Raw genomic sequence first — 20,519 nt, 5'->3', positions numbered from 1 at the left:
AAAGGGTTAATATCCAGAATCTACAAGAAACTTAAACAGATTTTCAAGAAGAAAATAAACAACCCCATCAAAAAGTGGGCTAAGGATATAAACAGACACTTCTCAAAAGAAGACATTTATGTGGTCAACGAACATATGAAAAAAGGCTCGTCATCATTGGTCATTAGAGAAATGCAGATAAAGACCACAATGAGATACCATCTCATTCCAGTTAGAATGGTGATCATTAAAAAGTCAGGAAACAACAGATGCTGGAGAGGATGTGGAGAAATAGGAACACTTTTGCACTGTTGATGGGAGTGTAAATTAGTTCAACCATTGTGGAAGACAGTGTGGTGATTCCTCAAAGATCTAGAACCAGAAATGCCAATTGACCCAGCAATCCCATTACTGGGTACATACCCAAAGGATATAAATCATTCTACTATAAAGACACACGTACATGTATGTTTATTGCAGCACGGTTCATAACAGCAAAGACTCAGAACCAACCCAAATGCCCATCAATGAAAGACTAGATAAAGAAAATGTGGCTCATATACACCATGGCACCATGAAATACTATGGAGCCATAAAAAAGGATGAGTTCATGTCCTTTGCAGGAACATGGATGAAGCTGGAAACTATCATTCTCAGCAAACTAACACAGATACAGACAACCAAACACCATATGTTCTCACTTATAAATGGGAGTTGAACAATGAAAACACATGGACACAGGGAAGGGAACATCACATTCTGGGGCCTGTTGGAGGGTAGGGCGCTAGGGGAGGGATAGCATTAGAAGAAATACCTAATGTAGATGACAGGTTGATGGCTGCAGCAAACCCCCATGGCACGTATATACCAATGTAACAAACCTGCACGTTCTGCACATGTATCTGAAAGCTTCAAGTATAATAATTTTTAAAAATTCTGTTGTATATTAACACTTAGAAAATGAAAAAAGTGAATAAATAATGAATAAGCAAATACTTTAAATGGCATAGGCACAGCATTTAATATTTTCTCTCAGTAGTTCTTAATTCAAAAAATCTCTCATTTGGTAAGCACTAGGAATTTACCAACATTTAGCAAATGAATTCTATTATACATACTCTTAAAATATTTAGTCTGTTTATACTATTTACTAATTTTTCTTTATCATAAAACTTTTATTCACATAAAAACACATTATGAAATTTAAATGTGGTTGCAGGAGCCTTCATTCCAGGAGTTCCAGTGCAGCCAATCCTCCTCAGATACCCAAACAAGCTGGTAAGCATAGTATTTTACTACAGGAAAAATATCAATATTCCTAATAGCACAGATACTCTGGAACCCCTTTTAATATATAAATAAGATTGTGAACAGATAAATGGTGGAAGCCAATGGGCGAGCTCATTCTGCTCACCACATCTAGTTTTCAAAAATTTGCAAGATAGGCACATATCCATTGATACCAATGTTAAATATTATTTTTCTATTACTGAACTTCAGGAAGATATTTCTTTAGCCTCTACTCTGTTGTCACCATGTTGGTGTGATTAATTCCAAGATTAGGGTCTCATTAGAATGAGTAGTGAAAATTTGTGATTTTCGTTAACTCTAGAAGGAAACTTTTCCTGATTCAGTGGTTGTTGCTAGTGAAGAAGTATTGAAATAGCAGGATCAATATGAGAGGCTTGGTCTTTCATTACTGGCTCAGTACTTACTAATTGTGTGAGCCTTGGTAGCAAGTAGATTAACTAAATAAGAAAATATCTGAGAAGAACTTAACTTTTTCTTATTTTTTGAGACAGAGTCTTGCTCTGTCACCCAGACTGGAGTACAATGGCATGATCTTGGCTCACTGCAACCTCCGCCTCCTGGGTTCAAGTTATTCTCTCTCCTGTCTCAGCCTCCTGAGTAGCTGGAAATACAGGGGAGCATGCTCCACCAGGTCTTGCTAATTTTCAAATATTTAATGGAGACAGGGGTTCAACCTGTTGGCCAGCCTGGTCTTGAACTCCTGACCTCAAGTGATTGACCCTCCTTGCCCTCTCAAAGTCCTGAGATTACAGGCATGAGCCACCATGCCTGGCCTAACTTAACATCTTATATAAGTCCAGAGTTGTCTCAGGAAGTAGTCTCTTCTGCTCCAGTTGAGTTACATTGTTGTCCTCTAGATAATGATTGTACTATGATTTTCCTAAAGAAAGACTTTTGAGGGAATGTTTTGGTTCTGAGAGAAACTTTCTTTACTAGAGAATTTATATAAAAAGCCAGGATATAACTATGAATTGTCTCTACTATTTAAGATTAAGAGTTATTGATGAAATCAATTTCTATATAGAGGCTGGTTTTTCTACCTTGGACATCTATGTCTAAAGAAAGAATTAAGATCTATCAAACTTTTATTCATTGTACTTCTGCCCATAGGTTTGAGTTTATCGTATGTTCAAATTCTTTCATTTCTCCCAAATAAGCATGTTTTTTTTTGAAAACTGATGTATTCTGGGTTTTTTAAAAGCAAATTAATTATCCAGATATTTTCACATTAGAAGAAAAGTGGCTAAGCATGTACAATAGTTTTTAAAAAATTCAGAACATGTCATTTCATAAAAAGTTGGTGACATTAGGAAGATCTTTGCTATGTAGATATGTAATCCATTAATATATTTATTTTACTTCTCAACATTTGGCTTTTAATTTCAGAAAATAAATACATGAATCCTTATATTAAAATAAGATCTTTATTTGGTATTTTTCCTCCAGACTAACAGCTAAAATAATTTCTTTATTATAGGATACTGTGACCTGGACATGGCAAGGATATACATTGTAAGTCACTTAGGTCTATTATTAGTTTCTATAAATTTTATTTTAGTGAAGAAAAAGAAAGATCACTTATTCATTTTTTTAAAAGTGTAATTTTAAAAATATTGTTATCTTTAAAAATGTAAAAATTTCTGATCAGAGCCTTAAATCTTATTACTGATAAGTCTCTGTAGAAAGCATCATTATTTTGACCACTAACCCCTGGTATCTCCTGTATGCAAAATTCTAGTTATCTGCCCTATTCAAGTGGATCTCAAGTGTTTGTCTGCTAGTTCATAAGTGACCTAGTTTGCGTCATAGTTAGCTTTAATTTTGTAGTTTTAGTTCCGTTGCCGATTTGGCATTACCTAGTGTCTCCATTCTTACTATGTTGGTTTAAGCCATTCAGAAACATTTAGTCATATGGCCTGAAATAGCTATGAAGTGTCTGATATGAGTTGAAAAAATAGCTAACCAAGATTTCAGTTCTGCTCTTGGATTTGAAAAGCATTGGAATCAGCAGTTTCTATAAGCACTTAAGAGAGGAGAGGAATATAGTTTCATTATTAAGCAAGCTGATGTGAAGTAGGCCTTTAAAAAGAACAGAGCATGTAGAAACTTGGTTTCTCTCAAGATCTTTTGTTTAGTTCTCTCTGAACAAGTCTGAACCTGTTTAAATTTTGGCGAGAGCCATATGAAGCACCTAGATTTGCAGACTTCCCCTAGGGGCTTACCCAGTTTTCATATTGTTAAGCACAAAGCTCAGATGACATTGTTGATGGATAGGTGACAATCACTTAGAAATATTTAAGGAAATCATCAATTGCCTTCATACATTGTAGGCATTTTTAGATACCTTCCTCATAATCCAGCCAACCTCTGAAATCAAAATTTACTACTGCATAATTTCTTCATTTTTTATATATGTAAATTGCTTTGAAATAATAAATGTAAATCAGAATAGGTAACTGATGGGCCAGTAGAATAAATATTAATACATGTGAAACATTTATATTCTTGTTGTGCTTCAGTCCTTGATAATTGAAGATAAGCAAATCACACCAAAAATAATATAAATTGTAGAGGATATCTAAACAGCATGTTATCTTTCACTTACCAGGAAAATCAGTTTATTCATTTGACTAAAATACATGTTTCATGGCACTACGGTTTTGAATTCCTGATTGCTTTTATACATGGGAGAATTAGGAGAAACAGGTAGTATGAAAGTATTTGGGAAAATGAAGTGACTTAACAATGGATGCATAGCATACTTCAGCTTCCTGAGGTGTGCCTTCCTCTGGGCCTTTATAGGTTAAGTTCCTAACAGTGATAGTGACTTGGGTTCATTATGTGGTCAATAGGAATTTTTTTTTTTTTTGATTGCACAGCAGTCCAGGTTAATGTGGAGATTAAATAGGAGAAAGCTTTTCTAGAAGAGGAACTGCGGAGAGACAACATAATAGATGGGTTTAGTTAATCTAGGCTTCTCAACTGAGAAGTATGTGAGAAAAGGAAAAGGAAATTAAGGGAGAGAATTCAGGAATGAAAGAGAGAAAAAATATTTTGAGAGTCAAAGATTTTTTGGGACTTTTAAACAAACACAAAATCTTTAGAAGGCGCAGCTTTGTTTTGTTTGAATGCTACATTGCACCTGTCTGTCTATTGCAAATCTCACTTCCACTTTTGTCTTCTCATCCACTTAATATTATTGTTAGCACTGTGTCTATTACTTCTAAGTCAGTTTTCTCAGTGACCCTTGCTCAAAGTCCTACTCCAGACACAGAATCTAAGAAATGGGTTTTATACCAAAACAAATATCCCAAGGGAAAGGTGACTCAGAATAAACTTAGAGAAGTTTTGTATGAGTTAAGAAATATTCAGTCTGTCTGTAGGGTGAACGAGACAGGTTAATTCAGATTTTGTGTGTGGTTTTATATGTTTTACAGTATGCAGAATTTTCAGAACAGAATATGCATCTATTCAAATACTTGAATTCCACAGCTCTATTTAAATAATTAAAAGAATTTACAGTGGATAGTGTGGATTGACTTTAAAGATAGAAAAGTCAATTTTTTCCTTTCAGATGGATGATTTGCAAACTAACACATTAACAATTTATAATTAATTATGAAAGTGATAAATCTACTTTCTAAATTATTTCTTTTAACTACATTATTAAGGTCCTAAATTCCTTAAATAAGTCCCCTCAGGTATTTTTTACAGAAAAAATTATATTTTAATTTCTCAACAGTGAAAAGAGATTGGTTGGTTCTTTTCTTAAATGTGTAGTCTAATCCACTCTGCCTGATTTCTGGGTCAGTTGTCTAATGAGGCTAAATTAAAAATCCCGTAGAAATCTTACCCAGAGAATCTGAATATGTATTGGAGAGCTACAAGTAGGAACAACTATTTCAAACATTATCTTTGAGAGGGTTGCTTAATCACTTTAAAGACAGTCTTTGCCTGCCTTTACAATGAAATTTGACACTTTTCAGATTTCCTCATAACTAAAACATTTGTAAATAACTGGGACAACTTTGATAAAGCTCCTGCTTTTAAGGAAAGGCCCATTGATTTTTTTTTTTAATGTCAAAAAGAGTTAAGAAATGTAATAATCTACCTAGGAGTTTTCTTATACACACATTTACATACCTTAAAATATGGCCTTGGGTAGTTTCTCTAGGGACTTGGGCCTTTGAGTCTGTGTTGTCAAGGAAACTTCAAATTTGTGGTTTAGTCTGTTGAGCTGAGGCTCTCGCTCAAATACATATTTAGTATTCATTTGGTGATTTAACTTTCGAATAAAAATTGTCAAGAATACTTGTCTAAGCCAGGCACAGTGGCTTACACTTGTAGTCCCAGCTACTTGGGAGGCTGAGGTGGGAGAATCACCTGAGTCCAGGAGGTTGAGGCTGCAGTGAGCTGTGATTATGCCACTGCACTCCAGCCTGGGTGACAGAGTAAGACCCTGTCTCAAAAAAAAGAAGAAGAAGAAGAATAGTTGTCTAGGCCCAAAAAGTGTTATTGCTGCAGCGTAGCATTTATAAATGCAAAATATATATGAAGTGTGATGTGGGGGTATTTGTGTATAAAGAAATGATTGTTGAATAATATAACATGATGCTTGCATTGTTGTATAAAGGTAGCGCTTTCTTTTTTCTCTTCAGCATTCAGCTTTGTATGCTTACTTTCTGCCAGCTCTTCACAAAGGTAGAAGTTGAGGTAAGTCATTCAAAATGTAGCTTTGGAACTTGAGATTTGCCCTTTCCTTTAATTTTGAATTTCTAGTCTAGAGAGTCCAGACACAAAGGTCCATCACCCATAACATAAACCTTGGTGTTTTACAAATTGAGTATATAAACCTAGGCTGTCAGATTTAGCCCTTAAAATCATGATAGAAAACAACTCTAGATTCTGGGAACTTGAAATATGTAACCACCCTGGCCGGCCACAGGGCCATCACCTGCTCTCATTTTTTTTTTTTTTTTATACTCCTTTTAATGCTGACCTCTGCCAAATTGAATATCTTTCCACATCCTGACAAAAGGAGCTGACCTGACCGTAGCTGATAGAGCCCCACACCTCTTTAAAGAAAATGTTTTGTGAAAGCTAAGAGTTGCCACTTGGGGTCTAGGGGAGAGACATAGGGGTCAAAAGCCCTCACTGTGAAATCACTTTGCACATGAAAAGCCCAAGGAAATTATATCTGGGAGGCAGCTCATAACATCATTCACAGGACAGTCCTGGTTTGAGTTACAGTGGCAGGTAGTGAGAGAAATGTTATTATAGCATTCTGAAAATTTTGACCAGGTTTTTAAGGCTCTAAAGGTTGGTTCCATGTGGGTCTCCTGTATTTTCTAATTGCATCCATGAGTTTCGTAATGAAAATCTTATATGAGTTCTGAGTGGGGACTACTGCCTAAGTGACAGGACTGTGGAATTTAATTCACAAGAATACTATTTTGCTTTGTTGGATAGCTTAGTGATTTGGCCATTTAGAGATTGTCAGCAATTCCAAGTGAGTTAGGAGGGCAAATTACATTTCAGAATGAGTTTAGTGCAATTTTCTTGAGATTTGCCTGTTTTCTGCCTGTCTTGAAAATATCTGTTTATTGATTATATTATGTACCTCCCCACTTTGAAAACCAGCTCAGTGTCTCTCATTGTGGCCAAAAAACCTCACATTTGTGCTTGAGTTTTTCTTAGAGGTTCCTGGGGCGGAGGGGGAACTAATTTAATAAGTTTAGGAAGTATTAAGATAAACAAAATGATTTTTTTTTTTTTCTCAAGACTACTCAGTGCCTTTGAAATGTCTGACTTATAGAACCATTTTCTCTGGATATCTCCGGGAACCAGTGTTCTGTAGCATGCATTTCAGGAAGCTCTATATGCTAATATTTCTAAATACTCTGAGCACTGCTCTTGCTTCTTTAAGAGCTGCTCAGGTGGTCTAGGCCTGAATTACTTTTCTAAAAAAGCAAGAAAACTCTTACTTTTAAAAAGCCACGCTGTCTTCTCTGCAAGACATTGTCTCCCTCTCAATTTATCTTTAGCTACAACGAGATCTAGCAACAGATGGAGAAATATACACAGAGCTATCCTTTTTTGACTTAGCATGTCAGTGGGCAAACTGCATTACAACAGAGGTATTCAGATTCCTCTTTTTTTTTTTTTTTGCCATGACCATTATTACCACATTTCCTTTCTGTGTCATGGCTTTCTTTTTTAAAAACATTATAATATTTGCATTCTCCAGCTAGTTCTGAGACCTGTTTGGATTGTATTTTTCTGGCAAAGAAAACAATGTAGTCTTTGTTCCATAACTTCACAAATAAAATGACTTTCAGCTGCATGAAAATAGCCGCATCAACAAAGATTTGATGAATTAAAATTGTGGTGCAGAACAAGAGGATGAGAATTTGTTGACTTCAGATTTAGTACAGATATTTTCATTATGTTTATTTTAAATTTATGCTTCTCCCTTCCACCCAGGTGACTCCTAAATACTTTATGATATTTTGATATTTTAATACTCACTTTTGGATTTAACTGAAAATGTATCCCAGCAGCCCTTCAGGCACTAATTATACCACACCCTGGCTTGAGGTTCTGAAGAGCTGGACCATCTCTGAGGTGCCAGCTTTCCCACTGTGTCTGCTGTGGCCCATCTTGAGATTGGTTTGTGGTCTCGCCACATTTAGTTGCTCCAGTTTCACTTGTCTTGGTTGTTCCCAAGTAACCCTTTTTTTATTTTAAATTGATGGAAAACCTTGCTATTATCTTATTTTAAACATGGTTATGGAACTTCTTGAATATTAGGTAAACCTAATTCAAGATATATTCTTCAAGAATATGGTATTAATTTTATGGTTTTTAAATTGAACTTTGAGTGAATTGTTAAAGTGCCTTTTAGACACTCTTGCTTTTGTGAGTCACATGATATCCCATTATGTGGGCTGCCATATCCTTTAGTTTCACAAGTCTCCCCTCAGTAATGATGATTACCAAACCTTTTAATTATCAAAATCATTACATATCTAAGATGTAATGAATCTAATATTTAGGAATATTTTCTTACCACCTCTTCCCAGCCCCCTCTGCTTCCCAACATAGAGACATACAGTATTTTTGAAAAGGTTATTATTTTCTCAGCTCTTGGATCTTAAAAATATACTAAGTTCTAAACCTCATGTCCTATGTAATTGTTCTTCTGGCATCCTTGAACAATGATAAAGACATGTGTCTACAGAATGGTTCTACTAAAAGTTATTCTTTGAATTGTAATGTGGCATAACGGGTGCTCTTAAAGTGTCTTTTAGTCATACTTTTATCAACCAGCTACTTTGCAAATATGCCATATAAAGATAAGGCTTAGGATAGAGGAAATAAGATAGCTAGTAGGAAGCATTGCAAAAGTGACATAAATGAAGAGTGTGCTAGCTTATCTCATGAGAGAGAATACATGCTAAATCAGACTATAAAGCACTACGTGGGCAGCAGCTAGTTTATGAATGGAAACTAGCCGTTCACACTAACTGTGCAGTCAGTTTCCTTCGTAGGCTATATCTCAGTTTGTATTCAAAGCCTGTTGACTTTAGAAGCCATGTAGTATATATTATAGATACATAAAAATTGTCTGTACTGGGCATATTAAACATATAATAAGTCCTCCCTTATCTGTAGAGGATATGTTCCAAGACCCCCAGTGAATGCCTGAAACTGCAGAACGCACCAAACCCTGTATATACTAAGTTTTTTCCTAAACATACATACCTCCAATAAAATTTAATTTATAAAATAAGCACAGTAAGAGATTAACAATAATAACCAATAATAAAATAGAACAGCTGTAACAATATATATAAGAGTTGAATGTGAATGTGGTCTCTTTTTTCTCTCTCTCTGTCAAAATTTCATTGTACTATACTCATCCCTCTTCTTGTGATGAAGAAAGGATGGAGCAGGATGGCATGAAATTTCATCACCCTATTCAGAATGGCATGCAATTTAAACTTATGAATTGTTTATTTCCAGAATTTTCCATGTAATGTGTTTGGACTACGTTTGACTGTTGGTACCTGAAACCACAGAAAGCAAAACCCCAGATAAGGAAGACTACTGTGTTTTCTTTAGGAAATTCCTTTACAAAACTTATAGTGAGCTTATAGTAGCTAGCATTAGGCCTAAAATACTTTGTGGTGGGCAATTCATTTCCTTAAAGTAATAGAAAAGTTTTTTTTTTTTTTCCATTTAAAAAGAATGTCTGATTTAGGAAAGGATTGTAATTAATAGGGAGTATTATGATCAACAGCTCTACGTGTATATCACTTTTAAGATCTTTAGAGAGCTAATTAGGAAAGATTCAAAGACATTTATATAGTTTATTTAAATATCCAAATGCACTAAAATTATTTGTAGTTTTTAATCTAAAATGAGCCTTTTAGAAAACCTCAATCACACAGCTACACACATACACACACTCACAGAGAGAGAGAGAGAGAGAGAGACACGCACACACGCCCTACATATATACTTGTTCTAACAAAGCTAATTTTGTCTGAAACTTGGTAATATTCTGGAATTTGTCAATACTAAATAGAGAAATTGAGTGTTATAAAAAGGGTATTAACTGGAGTTCTTTTTCTAATCCTGTTAGTACCTACCTCTGTGTGCTTGAGAAAATTAAACGTTTTTAAGCCTGCGTTCTCACTGGAAAAATGGGGATAAGGACACCTAATTTATAGAGTTTTGAGGATTAATAAGGTTACTTATGTGCTGGCACATAGTAAGTGTTCAATAAGCACTAACTTTTACTTTCCATCTCATCTAGATGTTTCTGTTCTTTTGGAAAGGAAGCAGCAAGCGTTGTTTATAAATATCTTCCTTCTTTTGCATTGTTTCTCTTTGAAGATTTAAAAGAATTATGGAAAGAACTAGAAATGCATGTTTAGGATTGTCCTTTTAAAATTCATTTCTGTTACAAGGAAAAAAGAAAAGATTTATGATGTATCATAATTCCTCAATCCACCTCTTCCTTATCATTTATTTAGTAGAAAGGAATGTGCTTAATGTGGTTAAGAAAGAAATGAATAAACTAGCTTTAGTGATACTGAGCTTTTATGTAAGTGACTGGCTTTGGTTGATGGATGTCTTAAATAGTAGACTGAAGAATTTTGTATCTTGCTTGTATGCAATTTAAGGCCCAAGAGGAAGTAGGGGACTCTGGGACCAAAAGCACAAACAAGAGATATTAATCTGAGAAACATGTTGATTAGTCTCTTCCTCATCTGGGACAGGATGGTGCAAAGTTAAGTATGGTGAAGGTACAGAGAATACAGTATTTGAAAGGAGAGGGGCGTGGAGCTGTGAAGCCAGTTTCAGGCGGCAAAAAAAAAAAAAAAAAAAAGGAGTAAGTTCACATAAGCTGTCTTGTTTATAAAGTTGAAAGTGAAGTGTCATTTATCCAGGGAGAATGAGGTAAAAGTTCAATTGCATCTTGAAAAGCATGGAACATATGTAACACTGTTAGCATCTCTCAGTGGTCCCTAACAGGAATATGAAGGCAAGATGAGAAGAGGTGGCTGAGGGTGTGTGATTGGCACTGTGGGCGTGGCAGAAGTGAAAGATTCTAAGTAACAGGTGGTACAGAAGCATCTGATTCTCAAGTCTAGTTTTGATAGGCAGGGAGATGTTGCCAGAGGGAGTGGATAAAGAGGGATGATTAGATCCAGATGTGACCATTAGGTTGTCATGGTCTGTGAAAGACCAGATTAGGGAAGAAATAAACACTAATGGATAATGAGGAAAAACTGATTGAAGAACTTCTCAGAGATTAGAGCCATAAGTTTATTTCCATGGGTGAGTTAGAGTTGAGAAGAATATCTGCGGCCAAGATGTCAAGCAGATCATCAGTGTGAGTACAGAGGATACTGAGAGAAGATGAAGTTAGAAAGGAAAAGTTGGCGGCTTGAAGTCATTGGGATATAAAGATGTGTGTTGGGAGCCATAAAAGATAGTGGCAATGATGTTCCCCTCTCTTTGATTGATTTTCCTTTCCAAATAAAGGATACATGCATACTGTGAGCCTTGAATGACTGTACAAAATAGAAATGTGATATAGAGGGCAAGGTCTTATCCTAGAAGAGGTGAGTTTTTATTACAATTTCCACTGAATTGCTTCTCAGGAGGAATGGGGCCTCCAAGGCCCATGGGTGTCAAATTTAGGATTTTAATTATTTTGTGCTCTCAGTGGAACTTATTTCCTTAAGAATAAAATGCTATGACAACATGAGAGTTATTAAAAATCATTTTATGAAAAATACTACCTGCACTAATAGAAACTAAACCCATATTTCATTGTATTATGTTTGGTTAACAGTGTAGCAGCAAATTATTTTTCAAGGTTTTCAGTATGTACTTTTATGACCTACAAATCAAGTGTATTATAAATGGTTGTTTGGCCTTTTTAAAAAATGAAGAATTATATGGCAATTTGAAACTTTAATTTCTTACACTGTTTTGTTAGAGATTTTATGAACATTAATTTTAACTTTCTGGTTTTTTTTATGTCATACTAAGCAAATGCAAGAAATTTTGCTAGATCAGGATGCAGGGAATTTTTAGAAACATTTCTTTGCAAAGTTAGTTATTCTAGATATATAAGGATGTGGGGACCTCTGGTGGCTTACTTTATTTTTCCATATTAAAGTATTTTTCCATATTAAAGAACAACTATGCAAAATAGAGAGCCACACACAGAATTCCAATTGGGAAGAACTTTAGAGATCATTTAGTTAAATTTTTTTGTTTGACAGGAGAGGGCACTGAGGCTCATAAAGGTTAAATGACTTTTCTAGGATCACACGGCAGATCTCAAGCAGCAACCCAGTCCAAGAACTCTTTCTGCAGTATGTGGCTGCCCTCTTAAGAGAGAAAGTAATCAGATAAATGTGAAAAGTAATGTCCCATAACATATTGGACTATACATGTTATCTTAAAAAATGCAACTTGCATCCATGCCATCCTCCACATCCTCACTCCCTCTCCTGAAGGTCTTATTCCCTCTCTCATGATTGCAGTTGCTTCCAGACATTCTCCCTACTCTTAGTCTCTTCTTTGGGGCATACCTTGAAGTTACCACTCAAAAACTTGGACCTGGCCATGTCATTCCCTTGCTTAAATGTCACCTCTGAGATACCAATGCTTACAGCTTTCTTAATATGATTGACAAGATTTGAAAACAGGTTCATTTGGAGAAAAAAAATGATATTTTTAACTTCTTCTAGTTGCATTCTTTATTTATCAAATGGAAGTGGCAGGATTTACCTCAAGGAATTGTTTACAGAATTAGTCATATAAAGCCCCTAATATAAAATACAGCACACAGTAGATGTTTAATGGTTGGTAACCATTATTGGTGAATTTAGCTCATTGTTTCATAAATTTCTACCCTACTGCATGGAGAGCTTCTTGAGGGCAGGGACCTTGTTTTTGTGTTTTTAGGGCTTAGTGCAGTGCCTGAGTACCTATTATGGAAGAAGAATTAATGAAATAAAATAATGTATGTAAAACACCTAGCATGATGTCCTGTTTGTAGTTATAATTGAATAAACATAACTATTGGCAAAATCTCACTTAAGCTTAAGAATCCAAGATCAAGTATTAGTTCTTCTACAGAGCATCCTTAACAGAATTCGCTTTCTGGTGTGCACTCTCTCCCTAGGCACCACCTTCCTCTTTGGCTGCATTCCCCTGGCCCCTGACAAAATTAATCCTTTCCTACCTCTTGCTCTCATACTTAGTGGGGAAAATAAGGGCTTTTGAATCTGACAAATCTTGGGCTGAATTCTGGCCATGTGACTTGTATGCATTTAGGTAAGTTAATTAAGCTATTGAGCCCCATCTATAATTAGGGGTAATAAGGGTAATGACACTTAGCACATGGGGTTATTAATGTGTTAGTCTGTCCTATTAAAATATTGATCTTCTTTAGAGCAGGGAATAGGGTCCTATTAATCTTGCCTGGTATATAGTAGGTGCTGAAAAATATGTAATGATTTGAATATGGCACTAAAACCTTGTTAATGTTAGAAAACCATAAATAAAAACAAGAACAGAACAATTGAGGCATCACAGAACATCAAGTGGAGAAAAAGTATAATTAAAAATGCTAAAGCAAAAAATGGTGTTAAGCAAAAACTGTAAAGCCAATACTAAGAGTTTTTTTTTTTTTAAGCAGAATACATGATAAAACATAAAGTTCAAGCAAATGGTGAAAACTATGAAAGACACAAATAAAAGAAAAAAGTTTTCACATAAAGGGATGGGAGTAGTAGAAAATGCAGTTCTAGGAGTAAGATCTTAGTAGTTACAGCTTTACACTTCCAGAATTCCAGGCTCTGGCTCATTTCACCCTCACAATCACCAGAGAAGTAGTGATCATAAACCTCTTTTTAGAGTTGAGGAGTTGGTTCAGCAAAGTTAAATGGCGTACTGGTTAACACACAAGCAGACTCAGGGCTTAGAAACAGATCTCCTGAGTCCAAGACCAGTGCCCCATTACCTCATGTAACCTATGTTCTAGAAAGGTAGATGATTTAATATATTGATAATTTAAAATTTAATTTACTTAGCATGTAATGTCTTAAGCTTAAGACATTGTTATGGAAAGGTATATTTGTCTTTCAGTTTATGCCTGTTCAAGTACCAAATGATGAAGAAAAAAACGATCCTGTCCTTTTTGCCAGTAGAGTCCGGAATTTAATGGCAGAGTAAGTGTCTTTATGTGATTATAACTCATAAACAATTTGAAAGTTATTTCTACATGGTATTTAACTAGTTTTAAGGTTTTTGTCCCCCCGAAGACCTTGTTCCCCAACTCATTTTGGTACATAAAATAATGTTCCAAGAGACGAGGTCAGTATAACAATCTATAAATGTTTTCCCCAGCTACATACTCCAAATAAGGAAATACAACTGAAGAGGGTACAATAACCAGAAAAGACCAGAATCTGCTCTCCACAGGGCAGATTCTCTCAAGCTGGCCCGCCCCTGTCAGATGAGCCTTGTGATGATCTGTGGTTCCCGCCATGGCCCATCTTCTCTCCCCTCAACCTTCGTATATCTGCCCAAGGCTGTGTTTCTAAGACAGTACTGACTATAGCACAAAAAAAGAGAAAGTTTGCAATGGAAAAAGATGCATAGAAGAGGGAAAAAGTCACCCTTCATAGATGGCTATAAATTAGGATTTAGAAACTATAAAACATAAGGTTAATATTTTCCTGCACATAAGGGAGTTCTAAATGGCCATTATTCTGACTAGATAAATCACCCCTATCTTGTAATGAAAGAATGTATTATACTCTATCACCACCCAGGCAGCCTCAGAGCCCTCCAGGCATGTACCCTCTCCCCACACACCATCTTCTTCATTCCCAGTAGTAAGTTTGGAGCTAACAGACCAGCAATGTTTATTCTCTTAGCAAAAATTCAAGGAGAACTCTGAATTTATCTTCATAGCTGAATTTAGCTTTATAGCCAGATTTCATATATAGAGCCAGCCATGTATGTATGTATATGTATGTGTCTCTATAAGTATATGTTTTATTCTAATATATATATCTTAATGTTTTTCTGCAGAATAACTATTTTCAAAATAGAATAAAATTTGCCAAAAAAATTGCTATTAAGTGTTTATAGATGTGCTTGTTTTATCTAGTGTTTAGACCACCTACAAAGTTAATTTTTATGTTGTTTTCCTTTCTTCCTTTCATGTTTCATGTCAGCTTATATCCAAAAGGTAGAAAGCAAGATAAGTATTAGAAATTGAGAACATGTACCCCAGAACCTAAAGTAAAATTAAAAAAAAAAAAAAAAAGAAATTGAGAGAACTTGGCCAGGTGTGCTGGCTCATATCTGTAATCCCAGCACTTTGGGAGGCAAAGGCAGGCAAGTTACTTAAGGTCAAAAGTTCATGACCAGCCTGGCCAACATGGTGAAACCCCATCTCTATTAAAAATACAAAAATTAGTTGGGCGTGATGGTGGTACATACCTGTAATCCCAGCTACTTGGGAGGCTGGGGCAGGAGAATCGCTTGAACCAGGGAGGTGGAGGTTGCACTAAGCCAAGATTGAGCCATTGCCTGGGCAACAGAGCAAGACTCTGTCTTAAAAAAAGAAAAAAAAAAAAAAAGAAAAGAAAAGAAAAAGAAATTGAGAAAATTTATATCAGATATTTTGGCTTCCCAAATTGTGTCTAAAAGCAAGAGAAGGGTTTTGTTTAGACAGTCTGTTTCTAAATTCGAAGGTGTGGAGGTAGTAATGGCTTGTGATAAAGGGTAAGAAAGGCTTTGATTAACTGCACAACCCCAGACAAGTGTCCTCCAAGTCCCCTTCTCCTCACATGTGAAATGGGAGTTAAAATCATTGCCTTGTCTTTCTCATGGTTTTGATTATTAGGAGACTCAAGTAGGAAAGTATATGATAAAAGCATTTGAAAACACAAGTACTGTGGGAGGCCCTTAAGTTAAGTTATTTAACAATATCTTTACATCAACTGTATGATGTAAGGAAGAAAGCTGAGTAGTTTGCCTAAAATCACACTAGGTAGTGACTCTCTGAGCTGGAACTCAAATCCTCATTTCCTGTTACCAAAGCCCAAGCTCTTAACTATTATACTCTACTATTTATTATTATATTATTATAATTCCCAATATTTTAACATTTATTTTTCTATCTTATATATTCTTATACCAAAATATTTATTAATCAAAGAGCTTAGAAAAAGTATTTTAGATAGAAAAAAATGTTTTATTCTGATTGCATTCATTCAAAATTTAATGTTTCTAGCAATGATTCAACAAAATCCAATACAGTTTAAAGACACAATTTTATGATTTTCACTGAATATTTGTGAATAAAAACTTAGTGAGGAATCTCATGTGCTGCACAATCTTTTTTTTTGGTGTTCAGTATTTTTCCAGTTCTTATAAATGTGTAATATAATTAACTATCATTTAATCTGTGAGCAGTAGTGAAGTAGGAACTAGGATTTATACTCTTCCTTAAGGATGGAGGATTTTTAGGTTTAGAAGAAATATCAGCTTATTATCAATTTGCTTCAATATTTTTGGAAGATTGCTATGTAGCAAGAAGGTGATCTCTATCTATAAAAGATGAAAAAACATAGCCAGCAGTTTGAATAGATTGTTTACTTACCCTATGTACAAATCCAATTTATCTGCTTATTTATTTATTTTTTGAGATGGGGTCTCCCTCTGTCACCCAGGCTGGAGTGCAGTGGTACAATCTCAGCTCACTACAACCTCTGCCTCCTGGTTTCAAGCAGTTCTCCTGCCTCAGACTTCTGAGTAGCTGGGACTACAGACATACCACCACCACGCCCGGGAAAATTTTTGTATTTTTAGTAGAGGTGGCGTTTCGCCATGTTGGCCAGTCTGATCTTGAACTCCTGGCCACAAGTGATCTACCTGCCTTGGCCTCCCAAAGTGCTGGGATTACAGGCATGAGACACCATGCCCAGTTCCATTTATCTGTTTAAACAGTACCTCCGCAGGCATCCTTCTTACACCCTTACAATAACCATTTGGAATAAGAACAGTATTCATTCCTCTGTACAGATGAGAAAAGTGAGGCTTCATTCACAGCCAGTAAAAAACTCCACTAGGACTTTAACCTAAGTCTTCTAATTACTTTTCATGAGACTGAAGGCAACTGTTATTATTGTTATAGTTAAAACACAAAACAAAAATTATCAGCCACATAGACAGAAGCATGTAGATATAAGTAGATTAACTTGGTCCTCAGTAAGTCTATTAAAAGTGGAGAAATATGTCTCTTTGTGAAGAAAAGCCAGCATTACTGGTTTAAAAAGTAGTAAATACTTTTTCATTTGCTGTTGTTTGGAACCAATTAAAGCCTAATGAAAAATGCTACTTTTTTTAAAAATTGAATTTTAGTTTTCTTCTTAATACTTTTAGAGCTCTGGGAATACCAGTAACAGATCATACCTATGAAGATTGCAGATTGATGATTTCAGCAGGACAGCTAACGTTGCCTATGGAAGCTGGGCTGGTGGAATTTACTAAAATTAGTCAGAAATTGAAGTAAGTGGATTTTAAAATGACTACACTTTCATAAAGATGTTCAAAAGGGATCTGAAATCCTGTCTTGTTTATTTTCTCCTGCTTTGTTAATGCCCAGCTCTAGGACCCACTTGGTGTTTATTAGGAAAGTTGGAATTGCAAATTTATCTCACATTTTTATTCGTCTACTTTTGCTTTTTCAAGAACAGTTAACTTAGAGATGTGTACATTGGTCACAGGAGGAGACCAAGGGATAAAAAAATGTGGATCCACACAGATCTGCCTCCCTACTCAGAGAGAGTTAGTGGCTCAGAGAAGTTAGTCCTGCCACCTGCTTACAAGAAGGACAGCATCATTAGATGATACTGGCATGTGGTGGTCAGAACTTTACATTTGAAACATGAATTGACTTGTATAGTTGCAATTCTGACCATCACTGAATTTTAAATACTTGCCCTAGGTCTACCTTTTTTTCTGGATACGTATTTTCCTTTAAAAAAAGACAAATGTTCTTCTTCGTGCTCTTATAATTTAGTTTAAACCATTGACAACATTCTTTTTGAGCTATTTTCTATAAAAGGTGTAACCCTCAGCCTCCCTTTACTCTTATTATAATTCATTCTGTTCTCAGCCCTATCTGGAATTTGCAGACTTTATTAATTAATATCCTCTCCATGAAGGAGCTATAGAAAGTTATTAAAGTTCAGTATATAGTATAATATTTTGATAATTGATATAGAAAATGTTATTTATATCTTAAGATAACAAAAATGTTTTGCTTTTGTTTGTATATTATGGTCACAATGTTATGTAGGTATAAAAAGTTTAGAGAGTCACTAAAATTGGGCCAAGAAGTATATGTTAAGTCATTTGTTTAATTCTACAAAGCAAAGCAAAGATAGGATATGATGTAAGCTACCATACATTTTCCAGTGTTTTATCACCATGGCTTTTCATAACTAATCTTGGAGGACATGTGTGTTGTCTAATGAGTCCCCCATCATAACACTTTGTGAAATATGAATTCACTATCAGCCTGAAAGCTTCTTGAAAGCAAGAATTGTAATTTCATCTTTAAAAACTTAATACATACTATAGATTTACTAAGATTATGTTTACATTTTTAAAAATTTGCTTTCTTATTTTCTACTCATGAGTCGTTTATTGTTTCACTACAATGTTCTTCTCATTTACTTTTATTTCCCTGAGATATTTGAGGTAATTGTCAGTTATACAAGTATCCTTTAAAAGATTAAATGCCTGCATATATGTTCAATTTGTGCTTTTAAATACCTATTTTATTCTCCTGTACAAATTTGACACTTAAAATATTTTTTTCTCAGATACATTAATAAAATAATGGTCATAAAATGTCCATGTCAACCGTAAAGGGCTAATAACATGTATCTATAATTCTTTGTTTCTTTAGATTAGATTGGGATGGTGTTCGTAGGCATTTGGGTGAATATGCATCTATTGCAAGTTCCTCAAAAGGAGGAAGAATTGGAATTGAAGAATTTGCTGAGTATTTAAAGTTGCCTGTTTCGGATGTCTTGAGACAACTTTTTGCACTCTTTGACAGGGTATGTTAAAATTTAATCTTTCACATTTTTATTCTGTCAGTCCTACAGTGCATAAATCAATATGGTAGGCAGTTTGGAAAACTTGATAGTACAGTGTTAGAAGAATCAAGGCTCAGCCTATGGTTTATTTGCATGATTTTGTTTTTTCTTCTTAATAGTGATAATAATAATTGTGTGTGTGTATTATGTTTATTATAGTGCCATACATAATATAAGCATCTATTATTTTAAATACCAGGTCAGAAATAAATATTGTGATCATATAACCACATATGTAGTGTGAAATTGGAAGAGTTTATATAATTGGCAGGAATTTTAAAATTTATATCAAAATTCATACATTGATGACATAGATGTTAAAATTCTATCTGAAGGTTTTAGACTTCCCCAAACCTGTATGAAGACCAAATAGATTTTTATTTTCAAGTGACATTTTGTAACAAAGATTTTAATTAAAATCTGGCCATTTGTCATTATATTGGGGATACAGTTTGCTGCTTACGAATATTTAAGTACATGCAATTAGATAATTGAATTGTCAATACGTTTCCTTAGGAAAACTGTATCATGACTTCAGGTTTTCCATTAAAAAAATTTTTTTAATACATAAAATTGGTAGTATACAGAAACTAGCCAGGCATAGTGGTGCGTGCCTATAATCCCAGATACTTCAGGAGGCTGAGGTGGCAGCCTCAGCTTGACCCAAGGAGGTCAAGGGGTCAAGATGGCTTGACCCCAGGAGGTGGAGGTTGCAGTGAGCCAAGATGGTGGCACTGCATTAAAGCCTGGGCAATGGAGCAAGACCCTATCTAAAAAAAAAAAAATGATGGTAAAATGCACTATTTTGGTTACAGTTCTATGAGTTCTAACAAATGCACAGAAACATGTAACTACCACTGCATTCAAGATACAGAACAGCTAAAAAAATACATATATTTTCTTATAGCTATTCTGTTTGTAGTCAAGCCCTTCCCCAAGTTTTAACTCCTGGCAGTCACTGATCTGTTCTCCATCTCTGTAGTTTATGTTTTTCCAGATGTCATATAAATGGAATCATGCAATATATAGTTTTTTGAGTATGATTTCTTTCACTGAGCATAATGCATTTGAGATTCAGGCCTGGTGTTTTATGTATCAATAATTAGCTCTCTTTCATTGCTGAGTAGTATTCCATTGTGTGGATATACTATCGTTACTTTATCTATTCCCTAGTTGAGGAACATTTTGTTTGCGTACAATTGGGGGCAAATATGACTATAGCTGTCATCCTAAACATTTGTATAAAGGTTATTATGTAAATGTAGGTTTTCATTTCGCTTGGGTAAATACTTACGAGTAAGGACCCTTTATTTTCTCTTATCTGAGATATTTTGCATTGATTCTGAAAGATATTTTTGTTGTCCAGGCAGATCTTGGAGATATTTGGGGCTTGGTTCCAGATCACCGCAATAAAGGGAGTATCACAATAAGTGAGCCATATGCAGTTTTTGGTTTCCCAATGTATAGAAAAGTTTATTTATAATATATAGTTGTCTAGTGAGTATGCAATAG

General features: G+C 35.0%; 1 protein-coding gene across 1 annotated transcript in view; it reads left to right on the top strand.

Moving 5' to 3' along the window:
• Positions 1 to 20,519, top strand: part of LPCAT2 (lysophosphatidylcholine acyltransferase 2) — an 80,549-nt gene that overhangs the window by 25,580 nt on the left and 34,450 nt on the right. The window contains exons 6-11 of the mRNA XM_017530068.2: positions 1,199 to 1,257; positions 2,768 to 2,802; positions 5,949 to 6,003; positions 13,969 to 14,051; positions 17,281 to 17,406; positions 18,815 to 18,968. Of these exons, the coding sequence (XP_017385557.1) occupies positions 1,199 to 1,257; positions 2,768 to 2,802; positions 5,949 to 6,003; positions 13,969 to 14,051; positions 17,281 to 17,406; positions 18,815 to 18,968 (512 nt within the window). The remainder of the gene's footprint in view (positions 1 to 1,198; positions 1,258 to 2,767; positions 2,803 to 5,948; positions 6,004 to 13,968; positions 14,052 to 17,280; positions 17,407 to 18,814; positions 18,969 to 20,519) is intronic.

The sequence above is a fragment of the Cebus imitator genome, unplaced genomic scaffold (genome assembly GCF_001604975.1).
Source record: "Cebus imitator isolate Cc_AM_T3 unplaced genomic scaffold, Cebus_imitator-1.0 Scaffold63, whole genome shotgun sequence".
NCBI lineage: Eukaryota > Metazoa > Chordata > Mammalia > Primates > Cebidae > Cebus > Cebus imitator.
This window is presented reverse-complemented; position numbering and strand designations above follow the sequence as displayed.